The sequence below is a fragment of the Bos grunniens genome, chromosome 20 (genome assembly GCF_055505025.1).
Source record: "Bos grunniens cultivar Pamir isolate PY7600 chromosome 20, Bosgru_T2T1.0, whole genome shotgun sequence".
In the NCBI taxonomy this organism is placed as follows: domain Eukaryota; kingdom Metazoa; phylum Chordata; class Mammalia; order Artiodactyla; family Bovidae; genus Bos; species Bos grunniens.
Window position 1 is genome coordinate 4254116 of NC_141184.1, and position 17904 is coordinate 4272019.

Genomic DNA, 17904 nt, shown 5'->3' on the forward strand with positions numbered 1-17904 from the left:
CTCTCGTTTTTATTTGAATACTGTGCCATCAAGGGGTGATGCCACTTCCATCAGGATTCCATCAGGAGCGCACAGTGACATCTGAAATCTGTGTCCCAGATGAGCTTAACCTCTAGATTGTCCTCTTTCAGGGTGAGGCTTGGCAGGTTGAGCTGCTGAGAACTTCTCTTTGATCTGCTGAGATAATGCCCGTGAGAGTGTTCCCTTTGCGCTAGATGGTGCTCCCCTCCCATCTGGACCATGTTCCCCTCCCGTCTGGACCGTGTTCCCTTCCCATCTAGATGGGGTGTTGTCATCTTAGAGTTGCTGGAGAGTGGCTGAGGGACTGTCCCCAGAGCCGCCAGCTCAGACATTTCCTAGCAGAAGGAGGCTCGAGGGGACTCACTCGGGCCTGCCGCCAGTGCAGCACGGGGTCCCTGGACAGCCCTCCCAGGCGGCGCTGACTGCATTATGCTCAGGAAGCTGACGCCCCAGGAGAAACCTCGAGCTGGATAGTGCTGCCAGCTCACAGCCAGGCCTGAGGTCAGAGCCACAGCCGTGCACGCACTCCTGCTCATCACAGTGGCTTTCACACCCTGTGTGACTCCTCTGTTAGGCCTTTTGTTTTAGTCTTGTGTCCCCTTCTCAACGGGAAAGTGACTCTTAAGCTGGTGCAGCGCTACCTGCATCTGCAGCATCACCATCTGAACCTGTGGGTTTTGTGATGTTTATTTGTAAACACTTGTTGTTTGCCTTGTTGAACACACTGCATCACTAACAGTGTATAGTTAATAAGTTTAAAGAAATGACTCCTAAATTTCTTAAACTAAATAATTTAAGTGAATTTAACTAAAATTGGAAAAGGAAATGGCAACCCACTCCAGTATCCTTGCCTGGAGAATCACATGGACAGAGGCAGACTACCGTCCATGGGGTCGCAGGAGTCGGGAACAACTTAGCGACTAAAATTGAACTAAATTAAACTTTAATTAAATAACTCCTAAATAAACGCAGGCTAAATGAGAACTCTTACATACCATAATCTAAGCTAGCTCTAGCCTACAGTTAAATGCCGTGTCTGTGATCGTGCACTGTGCTCTAGTGTGTAAGAGCGTTTGCTGTACTATATTGGGCTTTGGCTGGTGGCTCAGACAGTAAAGAGCATGCAGACAAAGCAGGAGATCCAGGTTTGATCCCTGGGTCGGGAAGATCCCCTGAAGATCATACTAAAGAAGATCAAACTAAAAACTAAAAACTACGACCTAAAAAGAAGGTCATACTGAAAACCAGTTTCTCATTTGCTCTCATTTCATTATGTTTTTCCTCTCCAAAGTCCATGTGTCAGTACTCGCAGTGGGTATAATGGAGTCGTTTATTTGACGGATGCTTTGGGATCCACATTCTATCGAACCTTAAGTGCCAGTGTGGTCCCTCTGGAGCTGCCCCTGGAGAGCTCGCTGCGGTCCGGAGGAGGGGCACTCCTTGTGTGCCCCTGCCCCGCACGCCCTCCCGGGGTGCCAGCATCACCAGGGGCCTGTCGAGACTGGGCTCCGTTTTGCTTCTTCCATTCCTAGGAGGACTTAAATGAGCTTTTTTTTCATTGTCGGTTTTGTTTTTGTTATTATTAGTTTTCATTGCTGGCAGAAAGTAAATGAATAGTGATTCACTAGATTAACAACATTAAGATTGTGAATAGCAGAGCTTTTCTCATGTGATGACTGATATGGAAATGCTTTTCAGATATCCCGTGGGGGGTCCAGCTGGCCGCCGTGTATGCCTTGTGCGACTTGAGCCCCAGCAACCCAGCGGAGATCTCCAAGATCCTGGAGGCCTGGCGCAGGGAAACGGCGCGCAGCGTCCCCGCTGCGGTACTTGGCGCCCTGGACGAGGTGGGCGCACTGTGCGCGGAGGGGCGAGGCTGAGCGCCAGCGCCCCGCCCAAGTGCCTTCACATGTTTCGGGGCCGCGGGGCAGCTGGCCTCCAGGATGCGCCCCGGGCCCCGGGGAGAGGCTGGGCTGCGCCCCCTGGGCCGAGGCCGAGACACCGGGGCTGGCCCCGAGCTGCGCACGTCTCCCTTCCAGCTGTGGTGAGCACGGACGTTTGGACTGGAGTTTGTGTGTCTTGGTCAAACAACAGAAACTTGAACTTAGCCCTTTTTTGCTGCAGAAAGTGTCGTGGTTTTTTTGGTTTTTTTTTTTTGGTCGCTTTTTGAAACTGAGTGGCTTTTTGTAATGAGTTTAATATAAAAACATTAATTTGGTTCCTGAGCCAGTTTTGGACCTTGTGCCCAAACGACTGACTGGGAGGAAGCGCGGCTGAGGCGGAGGCTGAAGACGCTGCCAGCGTCCTCGCCGGTAGGGGCCGCCGCTGCTCAGGGTGGAGACCTGGGGCGCCTCTCCCGCTGCTCAGCCCCGGGAGGAGAGAGAGTCCAGGCTCCCAGGGTCCGCACCCAGCCCAGCGCAGGCAGGCCCCCGCGTGTGCCCTGTATATACGGACAGCCGACAATGTGTCTCACATTTGATGATATTCCACTTTTTGGAATTTTAGTATTTGTACAGAGAAAAATGGGTTTAATAATTCACCCTGGTCCTGATTTGTCCGCTAGTCATCATTTCTTAAAATTCTTGTATGTGTTTTTATAATAAAAAGTGAAAGTAAGCCATGCACATGAGTCCTGGTGAGTACAGAGTGACCCTTGCCCACCTTCTACTCCAGCCAAAGATGAAGTGAGTGCCCAGTGCTGACCAAAGACGGGAGCCGCCGCCTGGGAGCCTCCTCTGCAGACATGGGCAGGGACGCCGGGGGGTGCTCGCTGCCTCATCCTCCAAGGCTTTCGGGGATGGCAGACCCCATGCCGGCGCTACCTGGCGCTCAGTGTTGGATGTCTTCGTTTAGCTAGAGATGCTCCCCTTAAAAAATTACCTCTGACAACTATTTTGTTATTCCTTCCCCCTGTTTTTAAAGGAATTATAACAGACGGAGATTTATAAAAAGAAACCTCTGCCTTGCCCTTTGGATGCTTTTTGTCTGTGTGTTCCTTCTTTCTCCCTCTGTCTCAGGAGCGCGTGGTCCGGGCCAGAGCCTGGCTGGGAGGAGCTGGTAAAGAAAGTGGCCAGGTTTTCAAAGACTTCTGTGATCTGTCACCCCAAACTTTGGTTGCATGCAGTGAGGGGGACACGGGGACTTGGAGCAGGGTAGCAGGCCCAGGAGGGTCCCCCTGAGGAGGTCACTCGTGAGTTAAGCCCTGAGAGGAGGGACCTTGGAATGGTCCTGGTGGACAGGTGTGCTGGCTCTGAGAGCGGAAGGGCCTGCCCTGTGTCAGCAGGATGCCCCGCCCCTCCCTGGGACCTGGGCAGCCCTGGGCTCAGTCACACTCCGAGGGAGGTTTGAGCAGGTGTGACGGGGCAGGGGGCTGACGCTGGTGGGCACAGACCATCAGCAGGGGCAGGGGGCGGATGTCACACGGATCTTGCGGCTGAAAACAGTGCTGAGTTGGATAAAGGACAGAAAGGAGTCGGGGGTCCCACAGTTTTGAGTTGGAGACGGGGGTTCCAGGTTGGTGATAGGAGCCACAAACCCTGGGCGTGTGCTGGGATGCAGACATCCACGTGGAGGCAGCCGGGAGCCTGTACCAGCAGGAGTCGAGCTGGGACAAGCTGGGTCGGAGGTCAGAAAGGTGACAGAGCTCAGAGGGTGTTTAAAGCGAGCGGTCACCTAGGACAAGTCACTTCCCTCTCTCAGCGTCTCCTGTGATTTGAAGATGCCTGGGAGGGGGCGGAGGAGGAAGCACCAGGTGGGACAGGAGGGGCTGGCTGAGAATCGCATTGGTGCATGCGCCCTGGCCCGAGTTGGGAGCAGGAGGGCAGGCAGCAGCCTCTGAGCTGCTGGATGCCGTGAGGTCCGTGGTCCCGGAGAAGCAGCCAGGGTGGGTGGTTTCTGCTGCTTGTAGGGGCGTGCTGAGCCTGGAGGGTTGCAGAGTAAAAGGGGGTAAGGAGGAGAGGGCAGATCTGGGGACACAGTGGGGGTTGAACTTGTCTGGCGTCACATGGTTTGTCATATGGCTCACAGCAAAGAGGGCTTCCCTGGTAGTTCAGCTGGTAAAGAATCCGCCTGCAATGCAGGAAACCTGGGTTCAATTCCTGGGTTGGGAAGATCCCCTGGAGAAGGGAACTGCTACCCACTCCAGTATACTTGGGCTTCCCTGGTGGCTCAGCTGGTAAAGAACCCGCCTGCAATGCAGGAAACCTGGGTTCAATTCCTGGGTTGGGAAGATCCCCTGGAGGAGGGCATGGCAATCCACCTCAGTATTCTGAAGAATTCCATAGACTGTACAGTCTATGGGGTCGCAAAGAGTCAGACAGGACTGAGTGACTTTTACTTTCACAGTAAAGAACCTTCCCACCAATGCAGGAGACTCAGGTTCCATGCCTGGGTTGAGAAGATCCCCTGGAGAAGGCAATGGCAACCCACTCCAGTATCCTTGCCTGGAGAGTCCCATGGATGGAGGACCCTGGTGGGCTGTATAGTCCATGGGGTGCAAAGAGTCGGACATGGCTGAGTGACTGGACTACCACGGTTCAGGTCGTGTTCTGAGCTCCGCAGTCCCATGTGCTCTCAGCTGGTGGGGAGCAGGTGGTGCTGACAGGGCTGCCCCTCTGCCCACAGGAGGCTGGCATCATTCCTGAGAATATACATGCCTGAGCAGGCCCATCCTACTGTGACCCCCTCAGAGGGGGAAGCAGTTTTAAACTGTTGGTAAACTGATCGTTTCTGGTTCCCGGGCAGAACACAGTTGTAGAGTTTCATCACTAAAAAAAAAGGATGCAGGCAAAAATGCAGGTAAACATTTGAACCTGGAGTGGGATGGGGCTCTGGGCCGGACTAGATCAGGGCATCCGGGAGGCACAGGGGTGCTGGGCGCCCCTTGGAAGCAGGCACCCAGCCCTCTGCCTGCAGCCACACACTTGACTCCGGAGCCCGAGGGGCAGGCGGTGGGGCAAGGAGGATGTGCAGCAGTGTGGCCAGCGGTCTTGTTTTTTACTTTTTTTTTTTTTTTTTTTAAACTTTACATAATTGTATTAGTTTTGCAAATATCAAAATGAATCCATCACAGGTATACATGTGCTCCCCATCCTGAACCCTCCTCCCTCCTCCTTCCCCATACCATCGCTCTGGGTCATCCCAGTGCACTAGCCCCAAGCATCCAGTATCGTGCATTGAACCTGGACTGGCATCTCGTTTCATACATGATATTTTACATGTTTCAATGCCATTCTCCCAAATCTTCCCACCCTCTCCCTCTCCCACAGAGTCCATAAGACTGTTCCATACATCAGCGTCACTTTTGCTGTCTCGTACACAGGGTTATTGTTATCATCTTTCTAAATTCCATATATATGCGTTAGTATACTGTATTGGTGTTTTTCCTTCTGGCTTACTTCACTCTGTATAATAGGCTCCAGTTTCATCCACCTCATTAGAACTGACTCAAATGTATTCTTTTTAATGGCTGAGTAATACTCCATTGTGTATATGTACCACAGCTTTCTTATCCATTCATCTGCTGATGGACATCTAAGTTGCTTCCATGTCCTGGCTATTATAAACAGTGCTGCGATGAACACTGGGGTACACGTGTCTCTTTCCCTTCTGGTTTCCTCAGTGTGTATGCCCAGCAGTGGGATTGCTGGATCATAAGGCAGTTCTATTTCCAGTTTTTTAAGGAATCTCCACACTGTTCTCCATAGTGGCTGTACTAGTTTGCATTCCCACCAACAGTGTAAGAGGGTTCCCTTTCCTCCACACCCTCTCCAACATTTATTATTTGTAGACTTTTGGATCGCAGCCATTCTGACTGGTGTGAAATGGTACCTCATAGTGGTCTGGATTTGCATTTCTCTGATAATGAGTGATGTTGAGCATCTTTTCATGTGTTTGTTAGCCATCTGTATGTCTTCTTTGGAGAAATGTCTATTTAGTTCTTTGGCCCATTTTTTGATTGGGTCATTTATTTTTCTGGAGTTGAGCTGGAGGAGTTGCTTGTATATTTTTGAGATTAGTTGTTTGTCAGTTGCTTCATTTGCTATTATTTTCTCCCATTCTGAAGGCTGCCTTTTCACCTTGCTGATAGTTTCCTTTGATGTGCAGAAGCTTTTAAGGTTAATTAGGTCCCATTTGTTTATTTTTGCTTTTATTTCCGATATTCTGGGAGGTGGGTCATAGAGGATCCTGCTGTGATGTATGTCAGAGAGTGTTTTGCCTATGTTCTCCTCTAGGAGTTTTATAGTTTCTGGTCTTATGTTTAGATCTTTAATCCATTTTGAGTTTATTTTTGTGTATGGTGTTAGAAAGTGTTCTAGTTGACAAAATTCAACACCCATTTATGATAAAAACTCTCCAGAAAGCAGGAATAGAAGGAACATACCTCAACATAATAAAAGCTATATATGACAAACCCACAGCAAACATTATCCTCAATGGTGAAAAATTGAAAGCATTTCCTCTAAAGTCAGGAACAAGACAAGGGCACCCACTTTCACCATTACTATTCAACATAGTTTTGGAAGTTTTGGCCACAGCAATCAGAGCAGAAAAAGAAATAAAAGGAATCCAAATTGGAAAAGAAGAAGTAAAACTCTCACTATTTGCAGATGACATGATCCTCTACATAGAAAACCCTAAAGACTCCACCAGAAAATTACTAGAACTAATCAATGACTATAGTAAAGTTGCAGGATATAAAATCAACACACAGAAATCCCTTGCATTCCTATACACTAATAATGAGAAAACAGAAAGAGAAATTAAGGAAACAATTCCATTCACCATTGCAACGGAAAGAATAAAATACTTAGGAATATATCTACCTAAAGAAACTAAAGACCTATATATAGAAAACTATAAAACACTGGTGAAAGAAATCAAAGAGGACACTAATAGATGGAGAAATATACCATGTTCATGGATTGGAAGAATCAATATAGTGAAAATGAGTATACTACCCAAAGCAATTTATAGATTCAATGCAATCCCTATCAAGCTACCAACAGTATTCTTCACAGAGCTAGAACAAATAATTTCACAATTTGTATGGAAATGCAAAAAACCTCGAATAGCCAAAGCGATCTTGAGAAAGAAGAATGGAACTGGAGGAATCAACCTACCTGACTTCAGGCTCTACTACAAAGCCACAGTTATCAAGACAGTATGGTACTGGCACAAAGACAGAAATAAGATCAATGGAACAAAATAGAAAGCCCAGAGATAAATCCACACACCTATGGACACCTTATCTTTGACAAAGGAGGCAAGAATATACAATGGATTAAAGACAATCTCTTTAACAAGTGGTGCTGGGAAATCTGGTCAACCACTTGTAAAAGAATGAAACTAGAATACTTTTTATTTTTAATTACAGTTACTCTACGATACTGTGATGGTTTCTGCCATATATCAGCGTGAATCAGCCATAGGTACACATATGTCTCCTCTCTCTTGAACCCCCTCCCACCTCCCTCTCCATCCCACCCCGCCTACAGGTGGCCAGCACTCTTACTGTACTTGTCCCCAGAACTCCTAGGGAGGCCCCAGCTTTTCATTCAGAGCTCAGAATCAGCCTGGAGGTGACACTTGAGGCTGTAATCCCCCTGCCGAGGAATGCTTGGTCACATTGCCTACTTGGGTTTTTTAAATAGGATGAGACAGCATATCTCACAAATTTCCTGTAGAAACTTGAAAGGGGCTTTGTTCCTGGCTGGGAAGGAGCAGTGTGGTGCCACTAGAGGGCGCTGTGGCCCCCACCACGAACCGCAGGGCCCCAGACACAGAGGGCTCCTTGGGCTGCGTTGAGCTCTCCTGAAGACGGCTGCCCACATCTGCGGCCTTGAAAGGAGGTGGTTTTACTGCCTGGACCCTTTTCTCCAGGAGTTAAGTGGGGAAAACGTGTGGAAAGGATAACTTGTAAAATAGATGGTATTCAAGAGCATCAGACGGATGTTGAAGCGGAAGCTCCAATCCTTTGGCCACCTCATGCAAAGAGCTGGCTCATTGGAAAAGACCCTGATGCTGGGAAAGATTGAGTGCAGGAGGAGAAGGGGACGACAGAGGATGAGATGGTTGGATGGCATCACCAACTCAATGGACGTGTGATGATGGACAGGGAGGCCTGGCATGCTGCAGTTCATGGGGTCGCAAAGAGTAGGACACGACTTGTCTACTGAATAACAACAAGATCACAGTAATTCCTTCCTCCTCCCACCACCACAACCAAAAAAGAAGCAAATATTTGCCAGTTTGGTCAGATTCTTGGATATTTTATAATGATCCTAAACCAAAATACTTTGACAAAAATAAAATGTGCCAGATGGGCGGTGCTGATGATGGGTGTGGTGGAGGGTCGTGTGATGTGGCCCGAATCCGTGAATAAAGGTGGATAACTCCCCCTGCCCCCCCGGGATGCATTCCGTTCTCCAGGAGCACGTCCTCTCGTGAAGAACCACGGTGCAGAGAGCCGTGACCCAGAATCTGGTCAACCTGCCTGATTAAGGCCAATGATGCCGCACAAGTCTCCCTGAGGAATGCTCTAGGAATTGAGGGGACTTTGGAAAGGAAGAGTCGTCCAGCTAAACACCTCCCACTTGCATCTCCTTCACTCACCCGACGCTTTCTCAGAGAAATTGAGCATGCTTGTTTCATGGTGGAACAGGCAGGAAGTTCCTTTTCTTGCCTCTTTTAAGGAAGGGTTTTAAGGAAGCCCTATTTTCATAGCAGGACGTTTCTGTCCTTATGTGCTCGGATTGTTTTCATGAATCAGCCGTCACGGTGTTGCGGCCAGTGTGTTCAGCACAGGAAGGGTTCTAACAATGTCAACAGAGACAGAATTAGTGAAGAGTGGTGGTGAGGGATGCTTCAGTTCAGTTTTATGAAAAATTTGTTCAGCACAGAAAAAGTGCTTCTAACGATGTCGATAGAGACAGAATTACCAGTAAAGAGTGGTGGTGAGGGATGCTTCAGTTTATGAAAATGGCAGCCTCTTGCTTTTACGAAGGACTCTGGGCTTTTGTGCCCGACTTGAGAACCAGGGCTCCCTGCCTGTGCTTGGATCCAGCCCTCGAGGGAGGCTCTGCTTCTCCAGCCAGGAAGGGTGATAGTACCTCGCACCTGTGAGGGTCTGTGCCCAGGGGGATGGGACAGGAGATGCCTGGCGGGCTGGTCCCCAGACCAGTGGTTCTCAGATGGTACAGCCTCACCCGGAACACACTGGGCACCAGACTGGGCTGTCCCATGTGCACCAGCCTCAGGAGAGGCATGTGGTCCGCAGCCCAGGAGCCCAACCTGCCCTGGACACCCACAGCTCAGACTCCAGGCGCAACCTCTGCTGCCCCGTCCACGCTGCCTTCAGCTCAGAGCTCCACTCTCCAGGCAGCCTCGCCTTGGCCCCCTTGTGACCCATTCAGTGGGGACTTGGGAGGAAGAGGAGGTGAGCACGTTGACCGCCTTCTACCATCAGGAGATGAGTCTTTGTTGTTGTTCAGTTGCTGTGTCTGACTCTCTGACCCCATAGACTGCAGCACGCCAGGCTTCCCTGTCCTTCATTCACTATCTCCTGGAGCTTGCTCAAACCCACGCCCATTGAGTCGGTGATGCCATTCAATCATCTCATCCTCTGTCATCCCCTTCTCCTGCCCTCAGTCTTTGCCAGCATCAGTGTCTTTTCAAATAAGTCAGCTCTTCACATCAGGTGGCCAAAGTATTGGAGTTTCAGCTTCAACATCAGTCCTTCCAATGAACACCCAGGACTGATCTCCTTTGGGATGGACTGGTTGGATCTCTTTGCAGTCTAAGGGACTCTCAAGAGTCTTCTCCAACACCACAGTTCAAAAGCATATCCAACTCACATCTATACATGACCACTGGAAAACCCATAGCCTTGACTAGATGGACCTTTGTTAGCAAAGTGATGTCTGCTTTTTAATATACTGTCTAGGTTTGCCATAGCTTTTCTTCCAAGGAGCAAGTATCTTTTAATTTCGTGGCTGCAGTAACCATCAGCATTGATTTTGATGCCCAAGAAAATGAAATCTGACGCTGTTTCCACATTTTCCCCATCTGTTTGCCATGAAGTAATGGGAATGGATGCCATAATCTTCGCTGTTTTGAATGTTGTTTTAAGCCAGCTTTTTCACTTTCCTCTTTCACCTTCATCAAGAGGCTCTTTAGTTCTCTTCACTTTCTGCCATTGAGTGGTATCATCTGCATGTCTAAGGTGGTTGATATTTCTCCCAGCAGTCTTGAGTCCAGCTTGAGAGGAATCTGCTGAATCTAGTCCCTGCCCATTTTTCTTTTTTTCAGACTCTGGCTTTTTTGTTTTCATTTTTTTGGGGGGTGGAGCACAGGCTGTGGGCACATGGGCTTCAGCGCTGGTGGTCCCAGGCTCCAGGGCACAAGCTCAGTAGTTGTGACACATGGGTTAGCTGCTCCCTGGCCTGTGGGTTCCTCCTGGACCGAGGCTCGAACCTGTGTCTCCTGCATTGGCAGGCGGATTCTTTGCCCCTGAGCCACCAGCAAAACCCTTGTTTTTCATTCTTTATGTTGTTTTTAAGAACATTATTTTTTCTAATTAAAAATTTGTTCCTAACAAATCATCATTGATTGCTACTCAGAGACTATCTCACCCTAAACTGTGAGTGTTCAGATGACAAAAATGAAGAGGAAAAAAACTGTGGCTGAAGAAGTGAGCCCTGACCCCACCATACCCTCAGTGTTCACAGGAGGCCCCCTCTTGATTGCCATGGTTTTATAAGTAAATTAGCATTATTAAACGTCCACCTTGATAGTTTAAATGGTAATCTAGTGTGTTTTGGTTGTGTCTCATCTTTCCACGCTAGTTTTGTAGCGTACAGTTAGAGTTGTAACCTACAACTACAGTTGAATTAACCATTGAAACAGCTGATACACTGTCTACCCCGTCACCCAGGTCCTGCAGTTCCAGGCAGCCCTGTGAGCAGGCTCTGGATTTCCTTCCAGAGACCCCCGGCGCGGCTCCGGTGGAGGACTAGGGATGCCAGGGACCTTCCCTGCTCTGCTCTGCTCCATCTGATGGCCTTGGGGTTAGCAGCTGACTAGGCACTGGCTGTCTCCAGAGTGCATTTCTGCTTGGGGAAGTGGTCCCGGAGCGCCCTGGGGCTGCTGCCCACTGGCCCCCTGAATGGTCTCCGCGGGGCCCTGCTCTCCACTGACTCCCCTGAGCCTGCAGCTTGCTGGGGGTGCACCTGGGGCCAGCCCAGTGTTGTCGGGTCTCCACCCAGCTGTCACCCCAGGCGGCCTGCACACCTCAGCTCCCAACTCGGTAGGTGTTTGCTTTATGGTTCCCTACAGTCCAAGCCCACACCAGTCGTTAACAGATCCTTAAAACCATCGTTAGTAAAAAATGCAGCAAAACCAGAAAGGAGGTGAAAAAGTGAAGTCACTCAGTCGTCTCCAACTCTGTGACCCCCTGGACTGCAGCCCACCAGGCTCCTCTGTCCGTGGAATTTTCCAGGCAAGAGTCCTGGAGTGGGTTGCCAGGACTTCTCCAGGAGATCTTCCCAACCCAGGGATCGAACCCAGGTCTTCTACATTGCAGGCAGACTCTTTACGATCTGAGCCACCAGGGAAGAAAGGAGGTAATACTTGGGATTTTTGAGTAACAACCACATTTAAAGTTTGGGGACAGGTCTTTACGGAAAAGCTCCCTGTGAGGTTTCCAGGGTTAGGGCATACAGGCAATCACTGCGTCCTTGGTGGGGTCACCTTATTTGTGGGGATGCTGAGATGCTGTCTGTCCATTTACACCCATCTGCTCCCCCTGTACTGAAGTCACCTTAGTCATGTGGACTCTGGAGGGACTTGGGGGTGGGGGGCAACTGACAAGACAAGGCCTATCACAGGAGTGCCAGGCAGTCAGCCCTACCCCGGGCACCTCACCCAATTTGTCCCTCAGAGGTCAAGGACCTGCCCCACATGCAATGGGCAAAGCCCCGGCTCGGCCTGCCAGAAAACAGCAGTCCTTTGCAAGTGTTTGGACTTGGAACCCATGACTGACCTCCAGAAGCATCCTTCATAGGGAACCATGGTAAGTGTCTGTGTGTTTCTGCAGGAGAAAGGTCTCCTGACCCGTCCGTAGCCCTGTATGTTTTTCAACCTTTACTTCAACTTTGCGGGGGTGGGGGGTGGGGACCGGGGAGGGGGGGGACGGGGGGGTGCGGGGAAGTTTTCACAAGGAGGCATTTTGTTTTGTTAAGTGAAGCAAGCTGCTGGCTCTCACTCCCGACCAGACAGAGGAAGGTCCAAGGGGCCTGGATCTCCAGCCCTGTCACTGAGATGCTTCCCCTCAGTCATCCCGAGGCCGGCAGGTCTTCTGTTCTCCCGTCACCCTCAGATATTGGAGAGAACCTGCCCATGTAGGGTGTCTGCTTCCTCCGGAGTCTTGTTACTGTGGAAACATCTAAAAAAGCAGGGTTGGGTTCTGCAGTGGAATCAGCCTGCTCCAGGGTGATGGTATCTGCTCTGGAGCTGTGTCATCGGCCGAGGGAGAAAACCAGACTGGACCGTGTCCTGCCTTAGAATCCTGCAGGAGTGCTTGATGAAGTGTGGTCCACGCCTCCTGCAGGTCGGGTCAGAGCTGTTCTTCCTGCCTGAGACTCAGGGAACCTGGGTTGAACCGAAGGGCTGCTTGCAGGGTCAAGCCTTTGCCCTGAATATCTGCAACTGGGAAGCAGCCTTGATGTGCACATTGAAAATCTGTCTATTAAATCAGCAGTGGAGCAGAAAATAGAATTTTTAAAGCACTCACTCTTGACCTTTCCTATTCTATATTTTTAAAGAAACTGAAATTTAGCTCCTATGATCTTGCCAGATCATCCAGAATATTTTTAATGTGTCTTCTCCTCATAAAACTGTTTGATTAGTGACAGGGAAATGAATTTTCTGGATTTGGATGCAATTTTGCAGTTCATGACTTTAATTTCTAAATAGGGATATTGGCATAGGAAAAACTAAGGTAAAATGAAAAATACAATTTCAGAAACTAGGTTTGCTTCCTTTTTTTCTGGCTTTCTTTAGCTAAATATCACATTCTTAAAAGCTTTTCTATTTTATATTGGAGTATCATGGCATCTGGTCCCATCACTTCATGGCAAAGGGGAAAAGGTAGAAACAGTGACAGTTTTTTCTTTTCTTGGGCTCCAAAATTACCACAGACAGTGACCACAGCCATGAAATTAAAAGACACTTGCTCCTTGGAAGTAAAGCTATGACAAACCTAGACAGTGTATTGAAAAGCAGAGACGTCACTTTGCCGACAAAGGTATAGTCAAAGCTATGGTTTTTCCAGTAGTCATGTACGTATGTGAGACTTGGACCATAAAGAAGGCTGAGCGCTGAAGAATTGATGCTTTTGAACTGTGGTGCTGGAGGACTCTTGAAAGTCCCTTGGACTTCAAGAAGAACAAACCAGTCAATCCTAAAGGAAATCAACCCTGAATATTCATTGGAAGGACTGATGGTGAAGCTGTAGCTCCAATACTTTGTCTACCTATTTCAAAGAGCGGACTCATTGGAAAAGACCCAAATGCTGAGAAAGATTGAAAGCAAAAGGAGAAGGGGGTGGCAGAGGATGAAATGGTTAGAGGGCATCACTGACTCAATGGACATGAATCTGAGCAAACACCGGGAAATAATAAAGGACAAAGGAACCTGGCATGCAGCAGTCCATGGGGTCAAAAAGAGTTGGATATAATTTAGCGACTGAAAAACAACAATAGCTGGTTAATAGGACTTCCCTGATGGCTCAGTGGTAAAGAATCCACCTGCAATGCAAGAGACACAGGTTTGATCCCTGGGTCAGGAAGATCCCCTGGAGAAGGAAATGGCAACCCACTCCAGTATTCTTGCCTGGGAAATTCCATGGACAGAGGAGCCTGGTGGGCACCAGTCCATGGGGTTGCACAGAGTCAGACATGACTGAGGGACTAAATAGCAACATCACTGATTAACGATGTTGTGATAGTTTCAGGTGGACAGCAGACACAGGTATCCTTGTATCCATTGTCCCCCAAACTCCCCTCCCATCCAGGCTGCCACGTAACATTGAGCAGAGTTCCCTGTGCTGTACAGTAGGTCCTTGTTGGTGATCCATGTTAAATATAGCACTGTGCATATCCCCCTTTCAATGAACTTAAGAAAAGGGACATGTTATCATGAATGATTTTTTTTTTCACAGGTCGAGTGTTGCATTTTGTCCTTACCTGGCGTTCCTTCCCATTCAAATTCCACAATCTGACCAAGGGGAGAGAAAGGAGAGAGAGAACTGAACCTAAAGATAATAAAACCCTTGTGCCCGGCTCGAGTTGATACATACCTATTTTTCTTTTTCATTCCATGCCAGAGTTTTCAATGGAAAACACGTTGACCTTATCGGTTCCCTTGCTCTACTTCAAGCTGGGGTCTGCATCCGCCTAACCTTCCCAGCAGGTGGCGCTCTACACCTTGGTCTTGAGCTCAGAACCACCCACGCATCCACTCAGACACAGAAACACAGGTTTAGGAGAGGAAAAAACCCGGAGGGTATCAAGGCATATTTCACATGCTCCCGGTGTCTTGCAAGGAAGAAGTTTCCACGAGGCAAAGGCTGCATCTGTTGGTGGTGGCCAGGCTTCCGAGGGGCCTTGGAAGGGGTCCCCAGCTCCCAGGTTTTAGGGGAGCACTGGGCAAGTCCACCCTCGCCTGTTACCCGATCGCAGGGCAGCTCACCCGGGATCGCTGACCCGGAGTCTCTCGGGTGGAGGCTGAGTGGGGAACATCTGCCTTCCTTTTGTGGCTTCGCGTGGCTCCTTGCACCCCTGGGCCTTGTCTCCTGTCTCAGGGTAGCAGTGATGAAACAAGCCAGGTATCCCATAGATGGTATTTTAAAGTCAACCAAGAAATGTCGGTGAGGTTTCAAAACTTTTTTTTTTTTTTTTCCCCTATAGAAAATACAGACAGATGCCCCTAGGAATGCTAGCGGAACCACTGATTGAAATTGCCTGCCCTGACCAGGCACCGTAGTTACCACTTGCGTGAGTTATCTTAAAGGGGAGGTCCTGGTAAGGAACACAGAACCAACGAGCTACCACCATCCGGAAGAAGCCAGGGAAGGTCAAAAGAAGAGAGTCGTTGCCGGTCCACACGTCCTACCGCCGCCCAGAATCCTCCTCGCTGGCAGCCATCTTGGCTGAGCGATGCCTGCGCCACCAGGAAGGACCCCAAGTCGGAATGATTGGCCAGAGACAGGCCAGAAACTAACCCCCTAGGCATAAAATCCGAGGCAGCGAGCCACGTGGCAGAGCCGTCCTCCTGGGTCCCCTTCGCCAGCTGCTCTCTGCCCCGGCGCCCCTTCCCGATAGAGCCTCTTGCTTTGTCAGCTCATGTGTCTCCTCTTTTAATTCATTCCTGAGTGTTAGACAAGAGCCCACTCTCAGGCCGGAAGGGATGGGTCCCCCTTCCTGCAGCATGAATGCCCACGCAGGTGATGAGGATCTGAGCTCAGGAGACATAAGCCTGTGGAGACATCTTAGCTGAGAGCGCGTTCCACTCAGTAATTCAGTAGTGGCCCTGCTGCTCTCTTGGTTGACACCGAAGCTCACCTTTGAAGTAAAATCATTTTGATCCCTTTCTTTCACCTTTATTATGTTCTTGTTTCTGAAGGGTATTTTTTAGCTAGAGTGAGGGGAGAGAAGGAATTTGCTTTAAGTGTTCAAGTTCCTACACAAATATCACAATACTCTTTGTTAACTATCGAAGCAATGATGGGCTGCTAACTTCACCTGGCTAGCTTTAAAAGTTTTACTTGGTAGTTTGTCAAGAAAAACTTCTACCAGAGAGGCATGCTCTATCTCTGTCTTCCTGGGAGCCTGCTTGAAACTCAGGCAGTGCTGCATACCTAGGCACAGGAGGGCACGGCGACCTCAGCACCATAGGGTATGGGCTTGCAGGGAGCCCTGAGTGGGACCCTAGAAACCCGAGGCTGCTCTTCGCATCCCGGGAGGTCTCTAACGTCCAGGGATGAAGTGTGTTTTCCACATCCCCGATCGAGCATTTCACCTTGAGCAGAGAGCAGATTTGACGAAAGATGGCAGAAAGGTTAGAACTGGTGTAAAGGCACTTCACTGTCTCTTGGCTAGAGAAGAAGGAGGCTGGCATAGCCCCTGCCATTACAGCAAGACAGCCAGCTGACCAACCACACGAGGCAGAGGAGCCAGGGCAGCAAGAGCCAGGCCAGGGCACCGTCCCCTCAGCGGCCCTCTGCAGTGGCTTCTCCATGACCCGTCTCACCTGGTCCACAGCGTCGGGGACCCTGCAGGACAGAGCTGATGGCAGCAGCAGGAGGGTGCAAACCAGTCTCTGGCTTCAATCTAGAGCCTGCCTGGCTTCACTGCCCCGGAGTGAGTCTAATCAAAGCTAGGTTTTTCCAGTAGTCTTGTCCGGATGTAGGAGTTGGACTGTAATGGAGGCCAAAAGCCAAAGAACTGATGCTTTCGAACTGTGGTGCTGGAGAAGACTCGTAAGAGTCTCTTGGACTGCAAGGAGGTTAAAACAGTCAATCCTAAAAGAGATCAACCCTGAATATTCATTGGAAGGACTGATGCTGAAGCTGAAGCTCCAATACTTTGGCCACCTGATGCGAAGAGCTGACTCATTGGAAAAGACCCTGGTGCTGGGAAGGATAGAAGGCAAAAGGAGAAGGGGGCAGCAGAGGATGAGATGACTGAGTGACATCACTGACTTGATGGACATGAATTTGAGCAAACTGGGAGATCGTGGAGGACAGAGGAGCCAGGAGTGCTGCAGTCCCTGGGATCTCAAAGAGTCAGACATGACTGAGCGACTGAACAACATGTGAGATTACTTATCTGCAGAAATGGAAAACAGAACGTTTTAAGAATGTCACAGTTACTTCCACTTTATCAGATACATTTTACCCCAGACTATCTCAAAACATTTCTGTGTAATTCCAGCTTGATTATATGCTTCCCTTCTAAGTTAAGCTTGCACAGACTTATTCAACCTTTTACAAAAAATATGCAAGCACAGTTAACACCAGACAATGTCTAGTCATTATTTAAGTGTATATTTCTGCCCAACAAGTAATGTAAAATTAGAAATAGTTGTTAAGCATTGTTCTTTAAAACATACAGTCTTGTTTGAAATTTAAAACAGTAAGTTTGTAGTAATGGAATGTAGTTCATAATTTCAGCAAACACAAAGAAACTACAAAAATGAATCAAGTAGAAATGCTAGAAATGAGATATGCACTATAAGAAATAAAAAATTAAATTTGTTTTAATAGCATAATGATTCAGCAGAGGAAATAATGAGTGAACCTGAGGACAGGTGAATTCAGAAAAAAATAGCAAATCAAAAATAAATGAACAAAAGAAAACATAACAAAACAAAAAACCAGAATAAATAAGAGTCTCTTAATTTATGGGACAATATCAATTACTCCAGTACTTTGGCCACCTCATGTGAAGAGCTGACTCATTGGAAAAGACTCTGATGCTTGGAGAGATTGGGGACAGGAGGAGAAGGGGACAACAGAGGATGAGATGGCTGGATGGCATCACTGACTCAATGGACGTGAGTCTGAGTGAACTCCAGGAGTTGGTGATGGACAGGGAAGCCTGGTGTGCTGCGATTCATGGGGTTGCAAAGAATCGGACACGACTGAGCGACTGAACTGAACTGATCAATTGGTCCAACATATCCATAATTGGAGCCCAAGAAAGAGAAAAAAGAACAAGAAGAAATATTTAATATTTGCTGAGAATGGTATGAAATTGTTGATGATGTCAACCCACACATCCAAAGAGCTCAGAAAACACCAATCAGGAAAAATAAAGCAGACAC

General features: G+C 48.7%; 1 protein-coding gene across 4 annotated transcripts in view; it reads left to right on the top strand.

Moving 5' to 3' along the window:
- Positions 1-2996, top strand: part of ICE1 (interactor of little elongation complex ELL subunit 1) — a 66004-nt gene extending 63008 nt beyond the window's left edge. For 2 of the 4 annotated variants that reach the window (XM_086362469.1, XM_086362467.1), the window contains exon 19: positions 1720-2643. In XM_086362469.1, the coding sequence (XP_086218595.1) occupies positions 1720-1901 (182 nt within the window). In that variant the 3' untranslated portion in view covers positions 1902-2643. Of the gene's footprint in view, positions 1-1719; positions 2644-2694 lie in introns of those variants that run through there. The other 2 variants (XM_086362468.1, XM_086362471.1) reach the window with 2 other exon arrangements.
- Positions 2997-17904: the final 14908 nt, after the last annotated feature.